At 35.2% G+C, this 25,590-nt stretch overlaps 1 protein-coding gene and 1 pseudogene across 1 annotated transcript; one reads left to right on the top strand and one right to left on the bottom strand.

Moving 5' to 3' along the window:
- Positions 1 to 886: 886 nt before the first annotated feature.
- Positions 887 to 1,697, bottom strand: LOC139706095 (B-cell CLL/lymphoma 7 protein family member A pseudogene; annotated as a pseudogene).
- Positions 1,698 to 5,745: 4,048 nt separating this feature from the next.
- On the top strand, positions 5,746 to 23,614 carry LOC139706093 (zinc finger protein 420-like). The gene is made up of 4 exons (XM_071613765.1): positions 5,746 to 5,784; positions 7,124 to 7,193; positions 17,447 to 17,573; positions 22,404 to 23,614. The coding sequence occupies exons 2-4, from the start codon at positions 7,191 to 7,193 to the stop codon at positions 23,507 to 23,509; spliced, it is 1,236 nt and encodes a 411-aa protein (XP_071469866.1). The 5' UTR covers positions 5,746 to 5,784; positions 7,124 to 7,190; the 3' UTR covers positions 23,510 to 23,614.
- The last annotated feature ends 1,976 nt before the right edge of the window (positions 23,615 to 25,590 follow it).

Genomic DNA, 25,590 nt, shown 5'->3' with positions numbered 1-25,590 from the left:
GCTCTGGGAGTCAGAACATTTTGCAGAAGTGAGTGGGTTTCCTCCGATTGCAATCTTGCCTCTGGGGCTGGGGGAGGCCAAGGATGGGGTGGGGGGCTGGTAAGAGGGCAGCAGGTTTCTGTGGATTTGAAATCCAAGCAACATCCCGTGAGAAAGTTCAGCACCAGCTGCTCCTGCTGCCTGCTCCCACCTCCTGGCCCTGCTATCCTCTTAAGGAGACAAACACGCAGTCAGCCAGAGAAGCCAGTTGGTCTTCGGAGGTCCAGGAGGAAGCAGTGACGGAGGTGGTGGTGACAGTAGGGGCAAGAGGGTGGAAGTGCCAGAAAAATCTAAGGGCTTTGCATGTCCATCTGGGCTGCTGGGAACTTGGAAATACCCAGCCCCCAAGGCCCTGAGGAGGTAAGGGCATGGCCTGGACCCGAGGAGGCCAGCCCTTGAGGACTGGGCCCTGGCACCTATAATTCCTGGAGTCCTGGAGGCTGGTGCCCACCCCACCCAGGGCTCAGAGGGGGCCCAAGTCCCCCCTTCCAAAACTGGGCCAGCTGAGGAGTGTCTACTGTCCTGCAGCTCCAGCCTGCCCACTCCACAGCAGTCCTGGGCAGGAAGGAGCAGGACGAGGAAGGTTGTGGCTGCTGCCTCATCCGGACTGAGAGGGCACTTTGTAAAGGGAGATGCAAAACAACCAGGAAATGCCAGAGGTCACCTCAAGGGCACAAGGCACAAAAAAAGAAAGTGGAAGGAATTGGTAGAACAGTGAACAGCCCCAGACAGAAAAGCGAATTCCTGATGGGTACCACCCTCCAATAGCTGATATGGATAAATAGAGAAGTGGGGGGGAAACAGCAGCAACACCAATGTGACCTTGGCTTCCGAGACAGTGTGGACCCTCCTGAGCGGTCAGCCCGCCTCCCAGGACAGCCGCTTCGGGGTTCGGGTGTTTCGCTTCACAGCAGAGTTCTTCAGTGTCTGAGAAGTTCGCCGTTCTGGGTTTTCTTGGATTTGCACTTGGTAAACTTGAAACATTAGGAGTCCTGTTCGGGCCCAAGAGGAATGGCGCTCACAGCGCTTTCTAGGGTGAGCCGGAGGAGCAAGCTCCCTGTCTACGTCTCTTCCGAGTTCTGTTGAGAGGCTCCAGCTTCATCTGTTTAGAGGGTGGCACTCCTTCCAAATCCTGAGAGATCGTGGACATCTCTGCCACCAGCCCCTACTCTGCAGGGCTGCCGTTCTACTTTCTCTGAACTGTTCATGGAGTTTTCCATCCAAGACTGAGTTCTGCTCATCAGAAGCGGCATCGGCCCCAGGGTGCTCCTTCCCCTCCTCCACTTTGGCTTCCGTGCCGCCGCTGGGCATGGTGGAGTTGGGCTCTGGTGCAGGGCTGGAGTTGCTGCTGTTCTCCTGTTGGATGGGGGAGGCATCTGCTAGGGAGCTCTGGTGGCTGTTATCATCCCGGGGAGGTGCTGTTCTCTGGGGTGGTGACCTCGGAGCCACACTTCTCGTCTTGGCCTTTTTTTCTTATTCTTGTTTTTATCATCAACTTTTGGCTCCGTCACAGGGACCCATTTGTAGATTCGTAGGGACGTGTCACCCACAGTCACCCACTTCTCCCATTTGCGCAGTTTCTCGATAGCCGCCATGACCGTCTTGACATCATCTTTGGCCCGGCTCCTGGTCTCGGCTGGAACCGACCTGCCCGACATGGTTCTGGCGGGGAGAGAGGCTGGGGGAGCGCCCGCCAGGTCCTGCGACCACACTCGCGCCTGCCTGCTCACTCATTCACACACAGACACTCACATACACACACACACACACAAAGCCTGATGCCACCGCGCACTGGGGCCCAGTGCCTTCAGCTTCTTCCTAAAGCCCTTTGTGAGCTTCCACGTCCCAGGAGTCCAGCATGACTCCAGATTGCATAGTGAAGACTGAGATGGTCATCAGGAGAACCCCAAATCCATTTGTTGTACTCATGCATGAGAGAGGCTGCTGATTTTAAGGCTTGTTACTCATGAGGGTTTGTTTGTTTGTTTATTTATTTATTTATTTATTGTGTGTGTGTGTGTGTGTGTTGTTTTCTTTTTGGTACCAGAAATTCAACTCAGAGGTGTTCATCCACTGATTCACATTCCCACCCCTTTTTTTAAAAAAATATTTTTATTTAGAGACAGGGTCCCTTTGAATTTCTTAGGGCCTCACAATTTGATGATGCTGGCTTTTAACTCATTCTCTTCATGAGTCCTGAGATTTTTAAATGTAGGGGAAGCAGTATCTCAAATCCAGAACAGACATCTGAAATCCAGAACTTCAGTTTAGCTCTCCATAGGTCTCAGAATAAACTCCTAGTTTTCTAGCTCTCTGTTCACATATCCAAAACTAGGGTTCTCTGTTCACAGAGAAAAAGCATAAAATAGAATAGATAGTATAATGACCATGTAATGTGGATAATGGGCCTCACTCAAACACACCTGGTGGCTAACTGGTGTTCTGCCCAAAACCATGAGTAAACTTCTAAGATGGCACACAAAAATGAATTTTTTTTTCTGATATCATTCTTCATACCACATGTTGGGCGCTCTATTTCTTCTTGCTTAAATAGATTTTTTTTTTCTTCAAAATTCATGAGACAAGCACCCAGATTCAATTGGCAAACTGAGAAATTTTGGTTCATCTCAAAACTCCACTTTCAGCATTATTAATCATTATTTTCCCATGTTTTATTTCAAATGTATGCATCATTCTTAATGTTTTTCTTCAAGAATTGGAGGGCATTTTTAAAATATTTTAATTTCTCATTCTGAGATTTTCACATGAGAAGAAAGCAGAATAAAATTAGGTGACATTAAAAAGAATGAATCTCTCCTAAATGAGGTTTATGTGTCCCATTTAAGGATTTTTAAAAACTGTAATGGGTCATCAATGAGGGTTTATTTATTTATTAATTAATTTGTTTGTTTATTTATTTATGGTCAGACCATTTTATTAAAATAACCCACAGAAGGGGCTGGGGTTGTGGCTCAGTGATAGAGCACTCACCTAGCACGTGCAGGGTCCTCAGTTTGATCTTCAACACCACATAAAAATAAGTAAATAAAAATAAATAAATAAGTAACCCACAGAAACATGCCAAACATTTCATGAAACTCTTTTCTTCTGGTGTGGCAGGAAAAAATAAAAGTGGGACTAACTTGAATTTAAATTACATGCAAGTTCAATCTCTCTCTCTCTCTCTCTCTCTCTCTCTCTCTCTCTCTCTCTCTCTCTGTATTGGGGACTGACTCTAGGGCCTCATGCTTAGAAGGCAAGCACTCTACAAGCTGAGCTATTTACTCAGCCCCATTTTTTTGGGGGGGGGGGGTGGGAGACCAGCGATTGAAGTCAGGGGCACTCTACCACTGAGCCCCATCCCTACCCCTATTTTGTATTTTACTTAGAGATAGGGTTTCACTGAGTTGCTTAGTGCCTCACCATTGATGAGACTGGTTTTGAATTCATGATCCTTATGTCTCAGTCTTGTAAACAGCTGATATTACAGGCATGCACCACCATGCCTGGCCAACTTCAATCGTAAGGGCTAAAGTACACAGCAAATTAGATCAAAGTCCATGTCAGTATCTTGGTACTATATATATAAAGTTGTTGATAGACCTTATATTTTATTTACTTATATGTGGAGCTGAGAATTGATTCCAGTGCCTCACATGTGCCAGACAAGTGAGCTCCACTGAGCCCCAGCCCCCTGGTACATTTTTTATGGGGGATATTGGAGATTGAACTCACGAACACTTGACTACTAAGTCAAATCCCCAGGATTTTTTTTTTTTTTTTTTTTTTACTTTATTTAGAGACAGGATCTCACTGAGTTTCTTAGCACCTCGCTTCTGCTAAGGCTGGCTTTGAACTTTTGATACTTCTTCCTCAGCCTCTTCAGCAACTGGGATTACAGGCTTGCACCAACACACCCAGCCCCTGGTACATTTTTAATACCTGTTTTACGTAGATTTTAACCACTAGCCTTTACTTTTTCTCTAATATATATTGGATTTGAATCCATAACCCAGAAATCAGTGAAACAGAATCTATTTTTTATCTCCAACACTGCTTTTGGTTATGACAGTGTCTGAGTTAAGATTCCCCATTAAAGAATTTACTATGTCTTGTGTTCTCATTCTGACCTCCCATATGACCTAGTTCTGAGTTTTAGAATATCTGAAACAAGGTTCCCAGAGATTCCAAATTTTTTGGAGTATTTAGAAAACACCACTCTCTGAGTCTTGCCTTCTAGGGACCAGTTTGAATTTTAAGAGTGCAGCTTCTGAAGGGATGGACTAATTGGATGCTTTGCAGCTGGAAGGCATTTTCTGATATACTTTCTATCTAAAAGGTACTTTATTTGTTTCCTTTTATTAGATACTGTGAATAAAGATACAATAAAAATAGACATGTGGCAATATCTTTAGCAAAAGGATTTCAAATTTTTTACATATATACCCAGAGTTATTATTACTGGATTGTATGGCATTTTTTTTTTACCAAGAATTATTATTTATATCTTTTTATTTATTTAAATACTGGAGATTAACCCCAGGGCACTTTACCAGTGTGCTACATAGCCAGTCTCCAACACTTTTATTTATTTATGTATTTTTGAGAGAGGGTTTTACTGAGTTTCTTAAGACCTTGCCAAGTTCTTGAGGCTGGTCTTTAACTTGAGAATAAACCTCTAGTTTTCTACCTCTTATCCTCCTAAGCCACTGGGAATACAGGCATGTACGACCTTGCACTGCTACCCCAAATTATTACTAGTGGATTATGTGGCATTTTTATTTTGGCCTTTTAAAGAACCTTAACACTTTTATAAAAATATATTTATTAAATTTATATTGTCACCAACGAATCCCTATTAATTATGAGATATTTGCTTGGTTTTGTATGGTTTGGTGCTGAGTATTGAACCCAGGGGTGCATACCACTGAGATACATCCACATTCTTTTTTATGTTATATTTTGAGACAGGCTCTCATTAAGTTGATTGTAGCCTTGTTATGTTAATGAGGCTGTCTTTGAACTAATAATTCTCCTGTGTCATTTTTCATAGCTTCTAGAATTTCAGGCATATGCCACCATACATAACAATTTTAGATTTTTATAATAGTCATTCCAACAGTACTGCATAGGCTGCAGAAAATTAGTAGCAATTAATATTAATAATTTAATTCTCATACTTGTTAAAGTATGAAACATATACTTTGAAAGCTATGGCTATAGCAAGTGAAAAATACAGCCTAATTTCCTTTTAAGATTGGAAGCCATCTCATCACAAAGGCATGGAAAGTTAATTTCTGCTTCATTATAAATTACCATGATTTGTAAACTTGCTTGAAATGCCTACCAGTGCCTTGAACTCACCCATGTCTGGTTTTCCCTGATGAGATAACAACCCTCCCTGAAACTTTAGTGATGACTCATAAATTCTGGCTTTCCCTGACCAAATAACAACTCACTCTGAAACTTTAGTGGTGCATCATACATTCTGATGTTGTGATCTAAATTTACTACCTAAGTGCTAAACCATTTAGACCATTAACCTACTACATGCCTTTGTATTATGCTTGTCAAAACCCTGTTATCCGTGTAAGTTCTCAAGTCACCCCGCTTTTGCAACTTTTTGTGCTATGAAACTGCAGTCCTAGAGAACTGGAGTGCTGTCTTCTTTTCCCTTGGGTTTCAGGAGAGACTGTTATGCTCAAATGTGGGACCCCCAAAAGACCACCAGAGACCAAGATTGATGTAAGTACCAAAGAGGTTTTTATTGCAAGCTAGCTCAGTCCTCTACACACACAGCAACTGGTGGCTTAGAGGCCCTGAGCCCAGGGTTTGCAGCAGTTTTATAACTCTTTGGGGAAGGCAGGTACCCCACATACATCATAGCATCTCTTAGCAAATCATCACACACCTTGGGAAAATCATAAAGAACTCTAAAATATGATTAGCACATTCACTGGTGGGAACAAGTTGGGTAAGGGTGATTGGTTAGTACAAGATGGGGATTCATTTGAACTGATTGGCTTAGGCCATGAGGAGAGTATGTGCTGAGCTATATGGTTTCCCAAAATGTTATCAACCACCATAAACTACTGGAAGGGTCATTTGGAATCCCAGGAATTTTCCCTGTCTCATGCTGATTGGAGGCTGCTAGTGGGTTGCTATGGGTCCCCACCTAGCCTGACTGAGTCAGGGACACCTGACACAGCAGATCTCTCCTGTTATTTGTAGATAAACAACTCAGCAGGGTGGGTATGAGCCTAGGAGTGCTCTGTGGGTCTTTGCAAGGACAAGAGTCATGCCCCCTTCCTTGGACAGTCTTTGCTCTGAGGTAGAGGTTGGTTTCTCACCTTGTACCTTATGTTTTTTTTTTTTTTTTTTTTTATGTATTTCTTTTCTTTTTTTTTTTTTTACCTGTAGCTGGACACAATACCTTTATTTCACTCATTTATTTTTATGTGGTACTGAGGATTGAACCCAGGGTCTTGCACATGAGAGGTGAGCACTCTACTGCTGAGCCACAATCCAGCCCCTTATGTGTTGTTTTTATTGGGCATTTTTACTTTAGGGGGTTTCTTCCCATTTCAAAGTTCAATCTGTCACCTAAAAAGAACAGAGATAAAAAAAATTTAAATAAAATTTGATAGTTATTGTCATTATTTTATATTAATTCCTGAATAATATACAAGCATATATAATCCATAAACTGAAATGACCTTATATGTAAGTTTAATTGAAAATGTTCTGTTGGTTGGGTTAGTTCCCACTTATGGAAAAAAACCTTGCCTTAAAATAACAGCAGCCTGGGGTACATTTCTCAGATTAAAAAAAAAAAAAAAAAAAGCAGCACTCAACGACCTGAGATTCTAGCCCTTATTCATGCCTGAATTGGATAATATTCCCTGTCACTCAAAAAAAGGGCTCACTTCTCTCACATTCAATGTTCATGATCTGAAGCTCCTTCCAATCAAGAGCATTTTGTGGGAACTGTCCAATCCTGTGTGTCATCAGGGAGGAGGAGGGTGGGCTTTCACTTCTTATCTCCGGAGTCCTCCATTTTTTCCACTTGAATCTCACACTTCAGAGTCACAGGTTGTTCTGCTGTGCAGGAACTGAGGATCCCAAGTAGCCCTACTCCTGAGAACCAGGCAATGGTGAGTGTGCATTGGCCTAGCAAGGGAGGCTGGGGCAGAAAGACTATTGGAACCACAAGACTGGCTGTGTTGAAAACAGGAGCTAGCAGATTGGGACTCTGGGCAGTCTCTGGAGTCTGCAGACTTAAGTCCTCCACTGGGCCACTATGTCCTCAGTCCTTCTGGCCAACCAGGTGGGGAACATGTCAATGGCAGAGACCCTTTGCTGTCTTCCTTATGCTCAAAGGGCATCCTCAGCACCTGCATAAAATACTATGTGGCAGGTGTATTCCTGCAGCCCAGATGCTGGAGATTGACAGGTGGAATAATTATCAAAATCAAATCTCCAAGGGCCATTTTTTTGCAGGAGAGGAGCTGTCATTTTCGGGTACCTAATTTCCTCTTGAGCCAGGTAATTTTCATTTTGACTTTCTTTTATTTTTACTTTCTTCATTGTTATTATTTTGTTAAAGTTAGGTGAACTGAGGGATACTGTACTACTTGGCCATATCCTTGGTAGTGAAGCCAGATTTACAGATAGGTAGTTAGTGTAGTTAGGTAAATTGGGTCTAATATTCAATAAAATCAAGAATGAACACCATATTGAGAATGGAGTCCAGGAAAAGGGGAATTGAAAATGTCCCAAGGCCCTGAGCCAATCCCAAGGAAATTTTAATGAAGCAGCTCACACCAAACATGGAGATGCTAATCCAAAAGCCCTTTCTGCCCAGATAACTCCTTCAGCCCACCTGTCCCCCACACTTTGGGCCTTCCCACCTACATTCCATCACTGCAAGATAACAGAACAAAGGACAGCAATGTGACAGGAATGCAGGATAGCTGAAGGAAGACCTTAGCTATAAAAAAAGCTAAAAAGACCTTAGTTAAAAAAAAAAAAATCCCTTTCATGGATTCCACCTCTTGGGTCCCCTTTTTCCTCTGGGGAGAAGTCTTTTCTACTGTCCTTTAATAAAGCTTCTACTTTCCACTCTAAACTTGCCTCGGCGCACTTCTCTGGTGTTATACTTCAGCATTGGGGAAGCAAGGACTATTCACCAGTAAAGAGCCCTAAGAGGTATAAATTTATTTTGAGAAAGGTCCTATCTAAGTTGCTGAGATTATTTTTGTTATGGTTTGATTTATCTAGAATTTGCTATTACAATAAAACATACTGTTTTTACATACATATGCATTCATATGGGGATCTTATTTATATTGTGATGCTTTGATGATTATTGTAATATTATAATTTCACAATATATATGAATAGTAGTAGGTCATGGTGAGTTCTTTTGTTGCTCTTATAATTGAAAAGGTTTTTGGCTAAGTTACATATAACTTTGTAGATGAATTTTGAAAATTTATGCTGTGGTTTCTTATTTCATTTAAAGTAAAGCTTGGTTTTTTTTGTTTTTCTTCATTATTATTTCATCATTGTTGTATTTAATAGTCAGGTTTATTTTGACATAACCATAATACATGGAATATAATTTGCTCCCCTTCAATATCCAGTAGTTCCCCTTTCCTTATTCTCCTACTTCTTCTATCATATATTTATTTATAGTTTTATTTTAATTATTGCTTTATAGAATACAAATAAAAGTAGATTTCACTGTGATATATTCATATTTGTACATAGCAATTTTGGTGAGATATATTGTGGGTTAATTTGAAGGAAAATTATCACCTGTATAATGATTAGTTTTATCATCTATACATGGGATGTATAATTCGGTGTTTTATGTGCTTTTTGTGACTTTTATTTTCTCATAAGTTCTACATATTTTGTTTCTAAAAATGTACACATGTGAAATACCACTTGCATCAGGCACCTATGTAAAAATTATACATAGTGTTTTATGCTCTTTTTTAAACTGGATATATTATGAAATGAGACTGGCCCTAGTGACCATTTTTCCTACAGATTATTATTTATCTCTTCCAAGATGTATATTGTATTGTGCCATGCCCTTGGGCTTCAAGTGTTTGGGTGAGTACCATTGCATACTTATATGTTATCATGATCACATATGCTCTAATTTCAGTAAATCTCTGTGATGGGGAGTATCATGTATATTCAATATCAAAATAGTTTCCACAAATAGATACTAATTTAAACTCCTTTTGAGTTAATGATTATTAATTTGTTTTAAATGTTCATCAATATTACTTAATTTTTCCCATGATGGGTTTTTATTTTGGATTTATTAAATTTCTAAAGATTTTGAATTTTTATAGTTAATAAACATATCTCATGTATAAATTTGCAGTTCAAACTTCTGTCCTTTATATCTTTTTGGCTTAAAAGATGAGAAAATGATCCAAAAATGCAGCTAGAGATTGATTTCAGGAAAAAGAAAAAGGTTTAAATTATTTTTTTAAATTGACTTTTTTTTTACTCATCATTTATTATAAGTTTCTTGTATGATTGTAAGGGTAGGTTATTTAAAGTGGATTCTAGGGCTTATCTTTGTTAATTACTATGGGAAAATTAAATAAGAAATTGATCTACACTATGGCTGCAGGAAAATGAATAAATTTCTTTAAAATCATATGGTAATAAAATTATTAAATGTCATATTTACTAAACATCCACTCCTTAAAAAAATTTTTTTCTGTAATATTTTTGGCAGTGAATCATGAATTCTATTTCTGGATTTTGGGGTTTAATATAAAATCATATGGAATACAATTTGGCCAATCCTAGAAATATTCATACATAATTTGTTGTTTACTTAATGATATGTTGTGGAGATAGCAACTAATGAACATATTTATTTTTAGAAATAGATACTTTTTTTTTTCTTTTCAGTTTCTAATAAGCCTTTTAGATTTATTTCCTTACTGAGTCACTCAGGGCCACTGATGTGTGTTTTTCATTTTGTAATCTCCAGGCATTTACCCTTCTAAGAAATCTGTCTTGTGAGCTCTGTTTCTGAAAAGTTTCTTAACATGAAAAAAAAAAAAGTATTTATGTTGCCCTGAAATGTATTCTCAATGCACTCTCTTCAAAATGGAGAGAAAATAATATTTCCCCAGACTGACATCCCTGTGTCAGGAGCTAACAATACATTGATGGTCTTTGAAGAAATTTCTACAGTTCTGTCTCTGGGTAGTTTTCTGTGGGCTGCTGAATTGCCAGTTAGTATCCAGATACCCATGTTTTTTCATCTCTACTATGGGAATAATTTTAGAGGGCACAGATGAATAATGCTCTCCATGGAGGCTATGAATACCTGTATGTTCTGTGGTACACAGCTGACAAAGCCCCTGGGAGACACTGTGCAGATTCTAATTGGTTAACAATTATCTGCTACTCACATGAATTTTCTTTCAAAAGCTTGTAATAACCTTTTCACTGTAGGCATCCATGTCATCCACATTCCCAAGTATAAAAGTTTGAATCTTTCTTTTCTGAATTCCAGGTTCCATTTCTCTTATAGTTCAATGTGATGCAAATATATATATATATATTGTCTTTCTTTTACACAGTGTTTCTAATAAAAAATGTTCTCTGCTCCAAGCCTATATTTCCCATGTCCAGCTATGTTTAGAAAATGACATAGAAAATTGTATTTGATAATTTATAAAGGAGAGTTGAGAATACTTCTTGCTCGTGTCTCCCTTCCTTAGAAACTGAACCAGAACTATGCTTGGCCCTGTAAAGGGAGCACCATAACCAATCAGATATATAGAAAAAATGTTGATTGATTGTATATTCTCTTCTAAGAATTCTCTGTTAAGATCCTTGGCCCACTTCTTGATTGGGTTGTTGTTGTTATTATTATTATTATTATTATTATTATTATTATTATTATTATTATTTGCTTAGCTTTTTGAGTTCTTTATGTACCCTAGAGATTAGTGCTCTGTCTGATGTGTGAGGGGTAAAAAATTCATCCTAGGATGTAGGCTATCTCTTCACCTTACAGATTGTTTCTTTTGCTGAGAATAAACTTTTTAGTTTGATTCCATCCCAATTATTGATTATCTGTTTTAATTCTTGTGATATAGGTGTCTTATTAAGGAAATTGGGGCCTAATTCCACATGATGAAGATTAAAGCCTGCATTTTACTCTATTAGACACAGAGTCTCTGGTTTAATTCCTAGGTTCTTGATACACTTCCTTTTCAATAACCAATTCCCCCTTTCCCAGTATTATCAGTTACTGTTTTGCAGTATTTCAGTTACTTTACCCATATTATGTTTCAAATGAACACGGTATTTTCAATTGTTGTAACAAAACTAGATGAGACTTTTAATGTATTCTTTTTCTCTCTGGGTACAATGATACATGCATATTAATTATAGAGACTGAAGTGGCTAAGCCAGTAAGATTGTAATTTCAAGGTAAACATCCATAATTTAGACAATTAGAAAAACCTGTCTCAAAATTTTAAAACATGGCCGGGTATGTAGCCCAGAATTAACATGCTCCTGTTTCAAATCTCCAGTACCATAGAAAAAAAAAAAGCAAAAGCAAATTTTTTGTTGTTGTTGTTTATGAGCATTTTACATGATTGAAAAGTAAAGAAGAATCCCTTGATCTTGGCAAAATCATGTGTTTCTATTCTTCCTTTGTGTCTCCAAGGGCAGACCACCTTTCAGAGTGTTTTTATGCTCTGATTTCCTTTTGTGGAATGTATATGAGAGCATTCTCATTCCCTACTCTAGTATTTTCCTGGAACTATGTTTCAGAACTATGTAATATGAGGATCCCATAGCTGGTACATCTAATGCCTCCCATAAGTCCAGACCAGTACTTGGGGCTTTTCTTGTTCAAGAGCAGTATAAATGTAGAGGGATTAGTTTGTCAAAGAAGTAACTGAGAGAACTCTTAATTTCCATTTTTTTTAAAATGTCTTCACTAATTTTATAGTCTAGCACAGTGTTTCTTTCTTCCATATTCATATAATTGGAGTACTACTTACTATTCCACTTTTTCAGAGTAGCCATTCTAACAGCTGTTCTCAAGCTGCAGAAGATCTTATAGTTGGCTGGTGCATTAAAATTCGGATCCAAGCTTTTTAGATTCCAGGGTGCCTTATGCTCACTGGAAAAAAAATTGATGTACACCTATTTTAGAAATAAAGAGGGATCTGTGATTCTAATAATTTTTCTTCACTAATATTAGAGATTTTAGCTCATTACAATGTTTGTACACCAATGTGAAACCACTCCTTTTTGATCTAGAGAGATTTGCACCTGCACAGTTGCCAGTGCTTTCAATGCTTTGAGGTTTCAGATGTAGTCCATTGAATGTAAAAAGTTAATATCGGGACAAATTACTTACAGAAAGAATTGGTTAGGTCTGGTGTTATTACTGAAGTGAGCTGGGTGAGAGAGCTCAGGAAGTGCTAAACTGCCACTTTGGATTTTAGTGGTGGTCTGTATTTCCCTGTTAAGTTTTTGGTACTGTCTAGATAAACGTTCAACTGTCAGCAACAGCTCTTTGCATTTTTAGAGAATGTTGGCAAATCCCTCTAAAGGATTAAAGGTTCCCTTAAGATTTAACACCTCTTCCACTCTGGTCTAATGGAAAAAAGCTCATGGATCTTGCATGGCCTTAGAAAACCACTTACATTTTTTCCCCCTGGAGTTGATACTCGTATACATCTTATTCCTTCCTCTGTGTGTACAGATAAATTAGCATTCAAACCTGGAATCTAAAAAGCTTGCATCAGAATTTTAGTACACCAGCCAACTATAAGATCTTCTGCAGCTTGAGCACAGCTGTTAGAATGGCTACTCTCAGAAAGTGGAAGAGTAAGTAGTACTCCAATTATGGATATGGAAGAAGGAAACACTGTGCTAGACTATAGGAAATTTAGAGTTAAATATGCTGTATTTCAAACCCAAATCAGTCTTCCTTTATTCCTATTAACACTGGATTTGGGCATTTTGTTCTAGTAATATGGCTTATTGCTCAAATCAGGATGATGCTCAAGTGCATTCTACTCATCTCTTGGTAGATTTTTTTTTTCTTTTCAGTTTTCCAATGTGTGTGCCTCTAATTCCTTTACAGTTTTAAGAAGGACTCAAAACAGGAGTATATATTTATTTGGTGTATCCATAAATGGAGGGAGGTTTGTATTCTGCTTTTATTTTTATTTTATCTTTTTACAAATTATCTTTCTTTATATCTGCTGTTTGGTGAATGCTTGTGTATAATTCCAGTATTACACACATTCTGCACACAAGTCCCTACTTGTGATCTGTGTCTCTTGTTCTAACATCTACTGAGGTTGGATTGTAGCATTCATTCACATTAAATACTTTTATTGATATGTTTTGATATATATACTTACAAGACTTAACAATAAAAATGATATTTGCATACATATGAATTACCCTATGTAGTTTTCTGTATTGTGATTTCTTTATCTTAAAATTACTACACTATTGTAATATTATAACATGTATTAGTGTCAGGTAATGATCACTAGTACATTTGCTCTTATATATGAGAGAGTTCTTGGCTAATTTTATATACATTTAAATTTCCAGGAGAATTTTAGAAGTTTTTGTTTTGATTTCTTCTTTAACAAAAAGTAAATCATGGTAAAATTTTGACCAGTTATTATTATAGGTTAAATTAGGGAAAATGGTCATTTTTATAATAGTTTTCTTTGTAAATATGTTGAATATTTGAGTCTTTTATGTGCTTTTTCTGTATTTTTATTTTCTCAAATACTGCATATTCCTTTTTTAAATATACTTGCATATGAAATGCAATATTCATGTGACATCAGCATAAAACATACATGGTATTTTATACTATTTGTCAAACTGGATATAATACTTCAACAAAAATTCTAGCTTCTAGAATTTAATATTTATAAAATGTAATAATTATTTCTTCCTCTTTAACCATGCCCCTTTGTTTCAACTCTGGAAGAATATGGCTGTATTCTCATATGTACAGTCGCTGTAATTTTAGTCTCTGTTTCTTGTGTGGGTGTATCATATACATTTGATTACAAAACAGTTTCTACAAATGGATAATAAAAGCTTAAATTTTTATTTTCCTCTTTTGTGAATGCATTAATTCCACATATTCATCAATACTATTTAATTCATCTATATGATGTGATTTTATTCAATGTTACCTAATTTATAAAGTTTTTGAGTTTTAATGATTATTGAACACTTAGATATATCCTTCTTAAAGTGGCTCTTCAAGAATTTATTCTGGGGCTGGGGATGTGGCTCAAGTGGTAGCGCGCTTGCCTGGCATGCATGCGGCCCGGGTTCGATCCTCAGCACCACATACAAAGATGTTGTGTCCGCTGAAAACTAAAAAAAAATAAATAAATATTAAAAGAATTTATTCTGCTTTTATTTTGCAATGTTTTATTTTTTCTTCTTATAAGTGTTTGATTATATGTGAGGAAATTAGTTTTTTTTTTTTACCTTGTCACTTTTGCACCTTTTAATGTAATCATTTGATGAATAGATTTTTTATATTAATATTTTGTAATTCATAAGTTTAAACATATTATATTGTATAATTTTGAAAACAGAAAACTATTTTTTTTTTCTTTTGTGATATTAGGGATTCAACCAAAGTGTCCTATTGCTGAGCATATCCTCAGCTCTCTTTTAAATTTTATTTTCAGATGGGGTTTGCTCAATTTCTCTAGTTGGCCTTAAATTTTGAATTTCATGCCTTAGGCTCCAGAATAGAAGATATTTCAGGTGTGAAACACCATATGCACCCTATCTTTTGTATATAAACTTTTGAGCTTTGTACTTTCTTATATATGTCTGTATTATTTATTAATAACATATTCAGCATTTAATGTGTCAAAATAAGTTGTTATGTTTTATGAGTGAAGGGATAAAATAGCATTTTATTATCACACTGTTTTCCCAATATCCTAGCATCTTTCTTTGGAATGAATGCCATTTTTCCTCTTCCCTGCACTGTAATTTTCATTATGTATCACTGCCTAAATAACAAGAGACTTACCAAGAGTTTTATTGCTGTTGTTGTTTTCTGTAATTCCACCAATTATTTTATTATGAGGTCTACCCTGATTGATTTAACTTCATAACATCAATCATGTGGCATCATGGTATTTTGGTCAGCAGTAGACTTTATGTACAACAGTGGATATAGCAAATGTCTTAGCCATGTACTAGTCTATACTATCTAGATTCTTGTCATTACACTCAGAGAATTGAACAATTGCAGAATATTCTTTGGATAAATTTTTCAGAGTGTATTTCCATCAAGTGAGAAATAATTATATATGCATATATTTGCAATTATGTATTATATAATTGACATAATTTTTATTTGTTGAATTTTCAAATTTGCTAGTGTTTTTTTAATGGTATCTGCTTTTTTTGAAAATTTGTACTGAAGATTGAACCCAGGGGTGCTTAACATGAAGCCACATCCTCAGTCTTTTTTTTTTAAATATAGTTTATTTAGAGACAGTCTTGCTGAGTTGCTAAGTGCCTCAATAAGTTGCTCAATACAATATATATAAGACAATATTATATATAATATTGTCTTAGAATTAATATCCTTTTTTCTTATCCTCCTCAGTCCCTGGAACTACAGTTGTCCATCACTAGACTTGGCCCATTTGCTTTTTAAAAGCACCAACATTGATATTGGTAACTCTCTCTGTGTTATGTTCATCTTCAATAGCTTCTAATTTTGCTCTTTTGCTTAATATTTTCTTTACTTTTAGTTTATAAAATTTACTTTTCATTGGGATGGATGACCTGATAATAAATTCTTAATCATTTTATGGCTTACTATTTTTTTCCCTGTATGTTTTATTTTCAACCTCAGGTTTAGATGAATTCCAATTATTGCAGCTGTATGAAGGTCTAAGTGAAAGATAATAACCTATACAGATATTGTTAAAGTAATGAAACCACAATTTAACTCAGTTTTTTGACTGCACTGTATATACCCAAAGGATATAAAATCAGCATACTACATTGACACACCCACATTAATGTTTATAGCAACACAATTCACAATAGCTAAGCTATAAAACCAACCATTCAATAATTAAAGGATCCATTCAATGATGACAGGATAAAAAACTGTTACTTATGTATACAATAAACTATTAATCAGCCATAAAAAGAACTACTTTATGATATTTGCTAGGAAATGTATGAATCTGGAGATTTTATGCTAAAAAAAGCAAACCATTTCTTTAAAACCAAAGGTTGAAAGTTATTGCTGATATGTAAAATCTAAAGTTCATAAAATGAAGAAGGGTAAGAAAAGAAGATCAGTAGATTGCACGATGGTAAAAAAAAAAAAATGAATAAATAAATAATGATTAAATAAATAAATAAAAGGGAAGGGGATAAAAATATTAAGGATAGATATATACCTCAGTGAATCCTACCATCATAGCCACCAACAAGAACAGGATTTTAATTAGGATAAGATATATTCCCTGCTTGCTTCATACCCTAAAAATTGATTTTACTATCAGGTAGAACTAGAAAGAACCAATAAAATATTAAAAAAATATTATATTTGTTTGAAGAGCTATATGTATATTCTATTATAAACATCATACAATATATACATCAATCAAAGTTTGCATATATATATATATATATATATATATATATATATATATAGAGAGAGAGAGAGAGAGAGAGAGAGAGAGAGAGAGAATGTGAAAAAATGTTAAAATTATAAAAAGGAAAATCCAAACAGGATTGTTATTGCTATTTTGTATATTAATAACATACACAAATACCATAAAATGTTTGAACTTAAATTCACTATTAAATATTTCCATTAAGTGGTCTGTCTACCTTGTTACATTTCAAAAATTTTCTTATATCATTGGTATTGAAATTATTAGAGATCTCACTGCATATTAAGAACAGCCAGCTTTATCAGAGAAATAACAAATAAGATTTTACACTTTAGTAAATGTCTGATTAGTGGTTGTACAATTAGAATTTGAGGATTCCCTTTCTTAATTACCATAATTTTCTTATCTGAACAGTATGTATAACTTAGATCATGATACAAAAATTATAAAATATATATTTTTGTGGTAATGCCTGAGTTTTATATTGTGTTTCATAAGTGTGGAGTATATATACTTTTTTGAACTTAAATCACTTTTTCTGCAGAAGTAGATAATGGTATCTTTGTGTTCCTAAACACCACCTACATGATAGTCTACTAACTCTCATTTCAACTTCAATGACATTACAGACTGTGCAAATGTTCATGTGGTCAATGTGTTTATTTATTTACCTATTCTTATTTCAGATACTGTTAACATTCAGGGATATAGCCATTGATTTTACTGAAGAGGAGTGGGAATGCCTTCAACCTGCTCAGAAAAACTTATATAAAGATGTGATGTTAGAGAACTATAGAAACTTTGCCTTCCTGGGTAAGTTTAATTTCCTTTTAAATATTTTAATTACTAATTATTATTTAATTTACTCCTCTTGTGTCTTCTGGGAACTTCTCTGTAAGAATGAGTTTCAGATTTGTGTTTCAAAGAAAAAGGACATTTTTAGTACAGATATTTTACTCTTTAATATATATTATTTTATTCTTTAATCTCTCTCTTTCTTGGTGTGTTATACATCCTTCACTTTAGATAAGTAGTACCTAACATAATTTAGTGATGTAAACTATTGTAGCCTAGACATAGCAGGGGACACAGTTGAGATGTTCAAAAGGAGAAAACCAAACTAAAAAATGTTGACAGAATAGTTATTCAGCAGAAAGAAATTTCAGAAGCTTATGTTTATTTCTTTTTATTGTAATCATTGAACACATACTGCCCTATATTTATTACATTTTCAAATTCTTTGTAGTCCTCTGTTTTCTTCTTTACTGATGTCCCAGTTTATTCTTATTAACCACCAAAACTTACCTTTTGTTGTGAGGGCCAGCATGGTCTCTTACAAATCTTCTTGTGAGGAAACCTGTAAAGAAACAAACAGAAGAGAGACACACACACACATTGAAAAGAAAAAACTGGCCACTCCTCTTCTTGGCTGCACATAGTATACCCCAAAATCACATAGCTTCTGTTACCATTCATACATTGTAACCCAGCCTTATTTTAACCCCAAGTGCTAGCTAACCAAGATAAGGTACAGTTAATACAAGCATAGAGCCCCTTCTCCCTAAGGACATTACCACAGAAACTAGATTGTGCACCTGTAGAGTTGTCTTAATAGCTTCAGGGAGAAACTGCTGGGCATTAACATTGTGGGACTCAGGGTGCCAGTTACCATCACCCTGTCTATTTCCAAGGTAAGAATACCTACAGCCCCACATCCTTTTTTAAGGCCTTTTGAATAAATAATATTACTTATCTCCTTAATGCTGGTGGGGGCAAATTTGGGCAGGCATAAACAACAGCAAGTGCCAACATTAGTAAACATTCACCTATGAATATTTTTTGACCCAGATGAAATTGAGTAAACATGACGTTAGCCATTCCAACAAGTCTAAACATCCATCATCTTGTTGGACCTTACTAATGATATATTTAAGTTAATCTAACTCTTTTGAAATAAAATTACTATTATCACTTAACTTGAAGGAACACATTTTATTAAACTTCTGATATCTTTTATGATGTAGCAATAACAGACAATCAATTGCAGCATGATTGTCAAGTATGGCTTGACAATGTTTTTGTTCTTCATGAAACATTTAAACAGCCATGGAGGCATGACTAATACTTTTTATGGTAGCATAGGTGAGTTTCATAGTAGTTTTGTAAGCCCGTTGAGCTAATCCAGGGGAACCCATTAAGGAGAATGTCAAAGCAACAAATTCTGCCTTAGAGAGAAGATTCACTGAATCATCAGAGTTTTTATCAAGAGGAATAGACATTTTATGAATAAATTGTGCAGGATGGTGACCTATGAAATACTATGTGGATGGTAAGGACACAGTTATTCTGCTAAGACAACAATGAATACCATGAGACGTTTTTGCAGGTATGTAACAATTTCATCCAAGTGAGTCAAGATATTGTAATGGGTTGTACAAGTCCAGGATCTGACAGTACTGAATTTCCCACAGCTGGTGTACAAAAACGGAGCAACATTGTTACTAAGACCAAAGCATTTACAGAGTTTTGTGTGAGTTTACCAACCAAAGCAGTAAGAAAGTTATCTAGAGCACATTCTAACCTCATTTTAGCCAACACCTGTTGAGCTGAGGTTGCTAATGGTTTTATATCACCCCAAGTAACTGAAATTATAGTATCTTGGGTTCCTCTTTTAACATTTCTCCTCTTTTGAGGAGAATGATTATTCTCTTGTTTGGAGGGACTCTTCTCTTCCAGGGTTAAATGAAACTTAGGAATCAGCTTGTGAAGTCCCTGATGCACATTTATAATTGCTATATTTCATGCATCAAGCTAGAGTCCAAACAGGAGATGTTGGCATAAGTGTAGCAGTCTATGCTTTGCCCCATGTGATCAAAGGCATAGGATCATGTCATGCTGGGTCAGGTGGAGTCTTATATATTACCTAATTTTTTTGGTAATGGATGTTTGTGAATAAAATGTCTATTCACTGCAGATGACCAATTTTGAGTATTTAACTTTATGTTGTATATTGAGCACATTAACTGTAAATAAAACAATATTTAATGCATATTAATAGGAGAGAGGCTAGATCTTTGTTTCTGTTTTAAAAGGCAAGTATTAGGATACCACTCAACAGAAGCTTGTCCAAAAGGATTATGAGAAATTTCATTATTTAAAACTGTGTCTTATTGATTCAAAATTGTGCAAAAGGATGAGATGTAAAGGGAGGGGCATTATCCACCTTTAAACAAATAGGGCCTCTAGGAGCAGATCATGCTTGGTTTCTTTCCATGCTCTCTGCTAGAACTGACTTGGCAGTTTCTTTCTTTAGATTCAGTTCTGTTAGTAAATTTTTTTTCTTTTGTTTTGTGTTTTGCAATATTGCATTGATAATCATAAATATTTTGAAGTGAAAAATTCATTATACTTCTACTTTGTAAGTTGTTTTCTATATTTCTTATTATTTTCTATTTTCATTAATGATTTAATTTCTGGATCATTGCTTTTTATTGTGGCATGCTTGGATTCTTTTCATATATATATATCCCACTACTTTTTATATATCCTTTAGGTTTTTAATTTTTACACTATTTCACAAGTTGCTTAGACTTGTCTTAAACTTGGTTCTCCTTGATAAGCCTCTCCCATATTGGTAAAATTTCACCTTTGCACACTAGGAATGCTTCTCTCATTTTTTCCTAAAGAATTATTCACATATACAATTTGTGCTTATTTATATTAATGTTTTTGGTCTCAATTTCACTCTTTAAACTTTCTTTAAATAGTTTTTTAATGTTTTTTTTTTAATATTTATTTTTTAGTTTTCGGTGGACACAACATCTTTTTTTTATTTTATGTGGTGCTGAGGATTGAACCCAGTGCCCCACGCATGCCAGGCGAGCGCGCTACCGCTTGAGTCACATCCCCAGCCCCATTATTTAGTCTTCTTTGAGTAATTCATAACAGGCAGTATCCTTTTTTGTCACTTGGATTGAGCCATGTTTCTCCTTGTTTATATTTGCTGTATTATTTTTATTTGTTCATTAAAGGAGCCAACCATAGGTTATATAGCCCATTATGGGAAAAAAGTATAAAAAACTTGTAAATAAATAAAAATAGGCAGGAACAGTGCTACATCCTTGTAATATTTGCTAATTGGGAGGCCATGCAAAAGTACTTCATGTTTTAGGGAGGTCATAGAAATTTAGAAACAGCATGACTCAAAATAATTTTTAAAAGGCTTGTGTTGTAGTTCAGTGATATAGAATTTGGAGGGTTAATCTCAAGCACTACACATGAAGAATTAAAAGTTGGATGACCTAAAGATCCAGAAATGCCAGTGCTAAATATGTATCCATGAAAATTTAAATCAGAAAATTGAAGAGATACCTCTGCTTTTGTGTTTAGTGCACATATTGTTTTCATTTAAAGCTAGGGACTCAATTTATGTGCCCATCAATGATTAAATGAGTAAAAATATTGTACTTATATACTATTATTATTCAGTTGTAAAAATATTTTATCTTTTAAAATGTTATAAGAAATATATGCAGGACTTTGCATTAAGTGAAATGTGGCATGCAGAGATTAAGTTGCAGGAGCATTTGATTCACATGTGGAAGTGTGGAAATCAGAAATTTAGTGAGTAAAATTTTGCTCACCAGGTACTGTGTTTTGTGTAGGGTTGATATTATAGTCAAAGTCTCATATTTTTTTTAAATTTTATTGCATATAAGAGGCTCAAGAGTTTTGTTTTACCACATGGTGAGTGTATTATGTTCTTTATAAATACTATTAGAAGGAATACAATACCTTGTAAGAACCAAACTGATAATTATATGAAAAAATGATTATGTTAATTCATTCTTTTTTTGTGCATTATTTCGTTCTATTTAGTCATTTTACCTTCTACATATAGTATAAAATACATGATATATTTAGGAAATAAACAAAGGTGTATTTGTCAATGGAAGAAATCATCATATCACACAAATTTAGAAATATAAAAATCAATTTATTATACTTGATTGTTATGTGTTGACTTCAAGTATTATAGCCATAAGCTATGCAAGGTTTTTATAGTCTTTTAAAATGTTTTTTATGGAAAATTTTATAGACATGTGTATATTTCTTAGTAAATTTTTTGTTCATATTTCCTTTTAAGAGTCCACAGCCTCTTTACCCTTGTTGAATATTTGTGGTATTATCACTTAAAATATACTAGTTATTTTCATGTCTGTATGTCATGGTAGACCAAAACCCGTTTTTGGACACTCTTTGAAAAAGCCACAAATGTTTGTATATGTTTTACATTTTTCTTATTCTACTGAGAATGAAGGTAGTTGGTAGATATTTCCTAAATACACAATACTATCTTATGGAGGACAAAAGGCTGTGGATGATAAAAGTAACATACTTACCTTCTCTTTATTACTTTTCTTAATGATGTACTCACCTTGGATACTGTGGTCTGTACAAGAATTGGGGTAATATTCTCACGGTAATTTTGTCTGTACATTTTTATTAAACTGATTTTTTTTTTCTTTATGATGATTTGGACTTACTCCTGATGTATTTATCTTAATTTCATGTTATGTCTGCAAAATATATTTATCCCTGTCTAATAGATATTGTTTTTTTTTTTATTTTTGTTTATTTCAGCCATGACTCTTCATGATACCCAAGAATATTCATCAGAAAAGGGCATAAAACATATATTTCACAAAGTGATAAGTGGGAAATATAAAAGTTGTGATCTTGACTATTTACAACAAAAGAAAATATGGAAAACTACAAGTGAGTGTGAACACCAGAAATCATATAAAAAATCAGGCCTTGTTCACCACCAGAGAATTCACACTGGAGAGAAGCCCTACAAATGCAAAGAATGTGGCAAAGCTTTTACTCTAAAAACAGACCTTATTCGCCACAGTAGAACTCACACTGGAGAGAAGCCCTACGAATGTAAAGAATGTGGCAAAGCTTTTAGTCAAAAAACAGACCTTTTTAGGCACAGAAGAACTCATACTGGAGAGAAGCCCTACAAATGTAAAGATTGTAGCAAAGCTTTCAGTGTAAAATCACAACTTATTCGCCACAGCAGAACTCATACTGGAGAGAAGCCCTACAAATGTAAAGAATGTGGCAAAGCTTTCAGTGTAAAGTCACCCCTTATTTGCCACAGGAGAACTCACACTGGAGAGAAGCCCTACAAATGTAAAGAATGTGACAAAGCTTTCAGTCAGAAAGCAGGCCTTATTTACCACAGGACAAGTCACACTGGGGAGAAGCCCTACAAATGTAAAGAATGTGGCAAAACTTTCCGTGTAAAATCACACCTTATTCGCCACAGCAGAACTCATACTGGAGAGAAGCCCTACAAATGTAAAGAATGTGGCAAAGCTTTCAGTCGAAAATCACACCTTATTTGCCACAGCAGAACTCATACTGGAGAGAAGCCCTACAAATGTAAAGAATGTGGCAAAGCTTTCAGTCAAAAAGTAGGCCTTATTCGCCACAGCAGAACTCATACTGGAGAGAAGCCCTACAAATGTAAAGAATGTAGCAAAGCTTTCAGTCAAAAAGTAGGCCTTATTTACCACAGGAGAACTCACACTGGAGAGAAGCCCTACAAATGTAAAGATTGTGGCAAAACTTTCAGTCGTAAAGTAGGCCTTATGTGCCACAGTAGAACTCACACTGGAGAGAAGCCCTACAAATGTAAAGAATATGGCAAAGCTTTCAGTCAAAACTACACACTTGCTTAGGGTGCCCATCATTCATTGTTAAAAAATCTTTAGCTATATAAAATTTTAATACTCTATGTCACATTGTGATTTAATAGAATTTTAATAAAATATACATTAATAATGCTGAAGTCTTTTATTGAATCTTATATCAGTTTATGAAATAAACATGCTATATGTGATTTCCTCAATTCTAAGTGTCTTGTGTTTTAAGAAACTGTATGGACAATGCAAATTAAAGTTAACATACTAATATGAATAGCAGAAGCACCATGGGAAAGATGAGAATGAAGAATTGGGAGATTCCATCATTATAGGTGTAATTTTCTCAACATTTTTTCAATGTACCTAACCCAGTATTGATACCAAAATTAATGAGCAACCTCTTCTCATGCTGAATGTGCAAGAGGCTTTTATATAAAATGAAAACAATTGCAAATGTGTCAGAGATGCATTTTACACCATTAGTTGAAAATACAATTGATTGATCAGTATCTCACTGTGTTTGTGTTCAGTGTGCAAGAAAAATGGGTAAAAAAAAAAATCCACGTTACAGAATAACAACTTTTTTTTTTTTTCATAAGGAACCTGTCGATGTCATTTTGAAACAACATGACAATAAACTTTCCCCTATCACATAAAGGAAAGCAACAATTCTGGTAAACTTCTTCATTTTATTCTTTGAATATGCCAAGTATTCTTTGGCAAACTGCCACATATATTGTTTTAATTTCACAGGTGTAAATTATATCTGGTTTTGTCTAAATTGCTACTTATTTAATACAAATTTGTTGAGAAATTAATTCTGCATTAGCTGATTAGTGAAATATAGGGAGGAATGGAAGTCATTGAAAGCTCTATGATTTGCAATCCCAGAATGGTGGGAGGAAGCTGTATATAATCATGAGAAACATATTGAGTACTATTAGTATGTTCCAGATATTTATTTTCCTTAATATCCACTTTTCACATAAAGTAGTGCTTTTAAATGGAGCTGACTATTAAATATCATAGGAAAGGCCATCAGAGCAATCAGAAGAAGAAATTTTAAAAATCAATCAAATCATAAACATCTGGTTGAAAAGAGAAGTGGCCAACTGTTGGATTTTAGCTTTTGACTTTACTAAATGTCCTCCTATCTTTCTTTTGATGATGACGAAGAGGAAGGTACTTCCAATAAGAGCATAACCAGAACAATATGTGGCAATTTGTTTTTCTAAAACATATATAAAATTGACTTGCTAACTCAGAATAGAATCTAATGAGTATATTATGATATGGTCAAAAAAAAAAGTATAACTACTCAACATGAAGATTGGCCTTTTCAAGAAAAGAATATTAGGGTGAAAACCAATTTGGAACGTTAGTATTGAATATTTTATATCAAAGAAAAGACAGGAATATTTAAAATAGTTTTGATTATTAGATGTGTGTAAAAAATGAAAAGGCAGTGTCCAGGCCTGATGTGATGGTACATATCTGTAATTTCAAAAATCATAGAGGCGGAGGCAGAAGAATCACAACTTCAAGGCCAGCCTAAGCAACTAAGTGAGACCAGGTCTCAAAATGAATATTGAAGAAATGTGAATATATATGAGTGATAAAGCACCCCTGGTTTCAATCCCCAGTACCATATAAAACAGTAGTTTCTAAAATTTAGACCCAAATCAGCAGCCTCCACTCGGTCTACAACTATGTAAAGTTCTAAAAGGAAACTAAATTTAGCCATACCTACTACTAGTTGTCTGATATTGACCATAATCTTGAAATATGTACATAGAAGACCCTTCAAAATGTATTAGGTGTTCCCATTATTTTTTTTTTTCCAATTGCAATGGGAGAAAAACGAATTTAGCTTATGGGGCCACTTCTTTCTCTTCAGGCCTAATGAATCAAATATTAATAGGCTTTAGTGTTTAATTGATTATCATTTATGTAATCATAATGATATGTGTTCTGTGATTTCCTGCTTAATCTACATTGGACACTTTATTATTTCTGAGTATCAGCATCTGTAGAGACCACCACACCTCACTCTATTTTTTAATAGTTCAAGTCCCTGTGTTCATGCTTCATCAGTTATTATTCTCTTTTAAAAATAA

The sequence above is a fragment of the Marmota flaviventris genome, chromosome 6, assembly GCF_047511675.1.
Source record: "Marmota flaviventris isolate mMarFla1 chromosome 6, mMarFla1.hap1, whole genome shotgun sequence".
NCBI classification, from domain to species: domain Eukaryota; kingdom Metazoa; phylum Chordata; class Mammalia; order Rodentia; family Sciuridae; genus Marmota; species Marmota flaviventris.
Note: the sequence above shows the minus strand (reverse complement) of the source record. Positions and strands in the feature narration are given on the sequence as shown.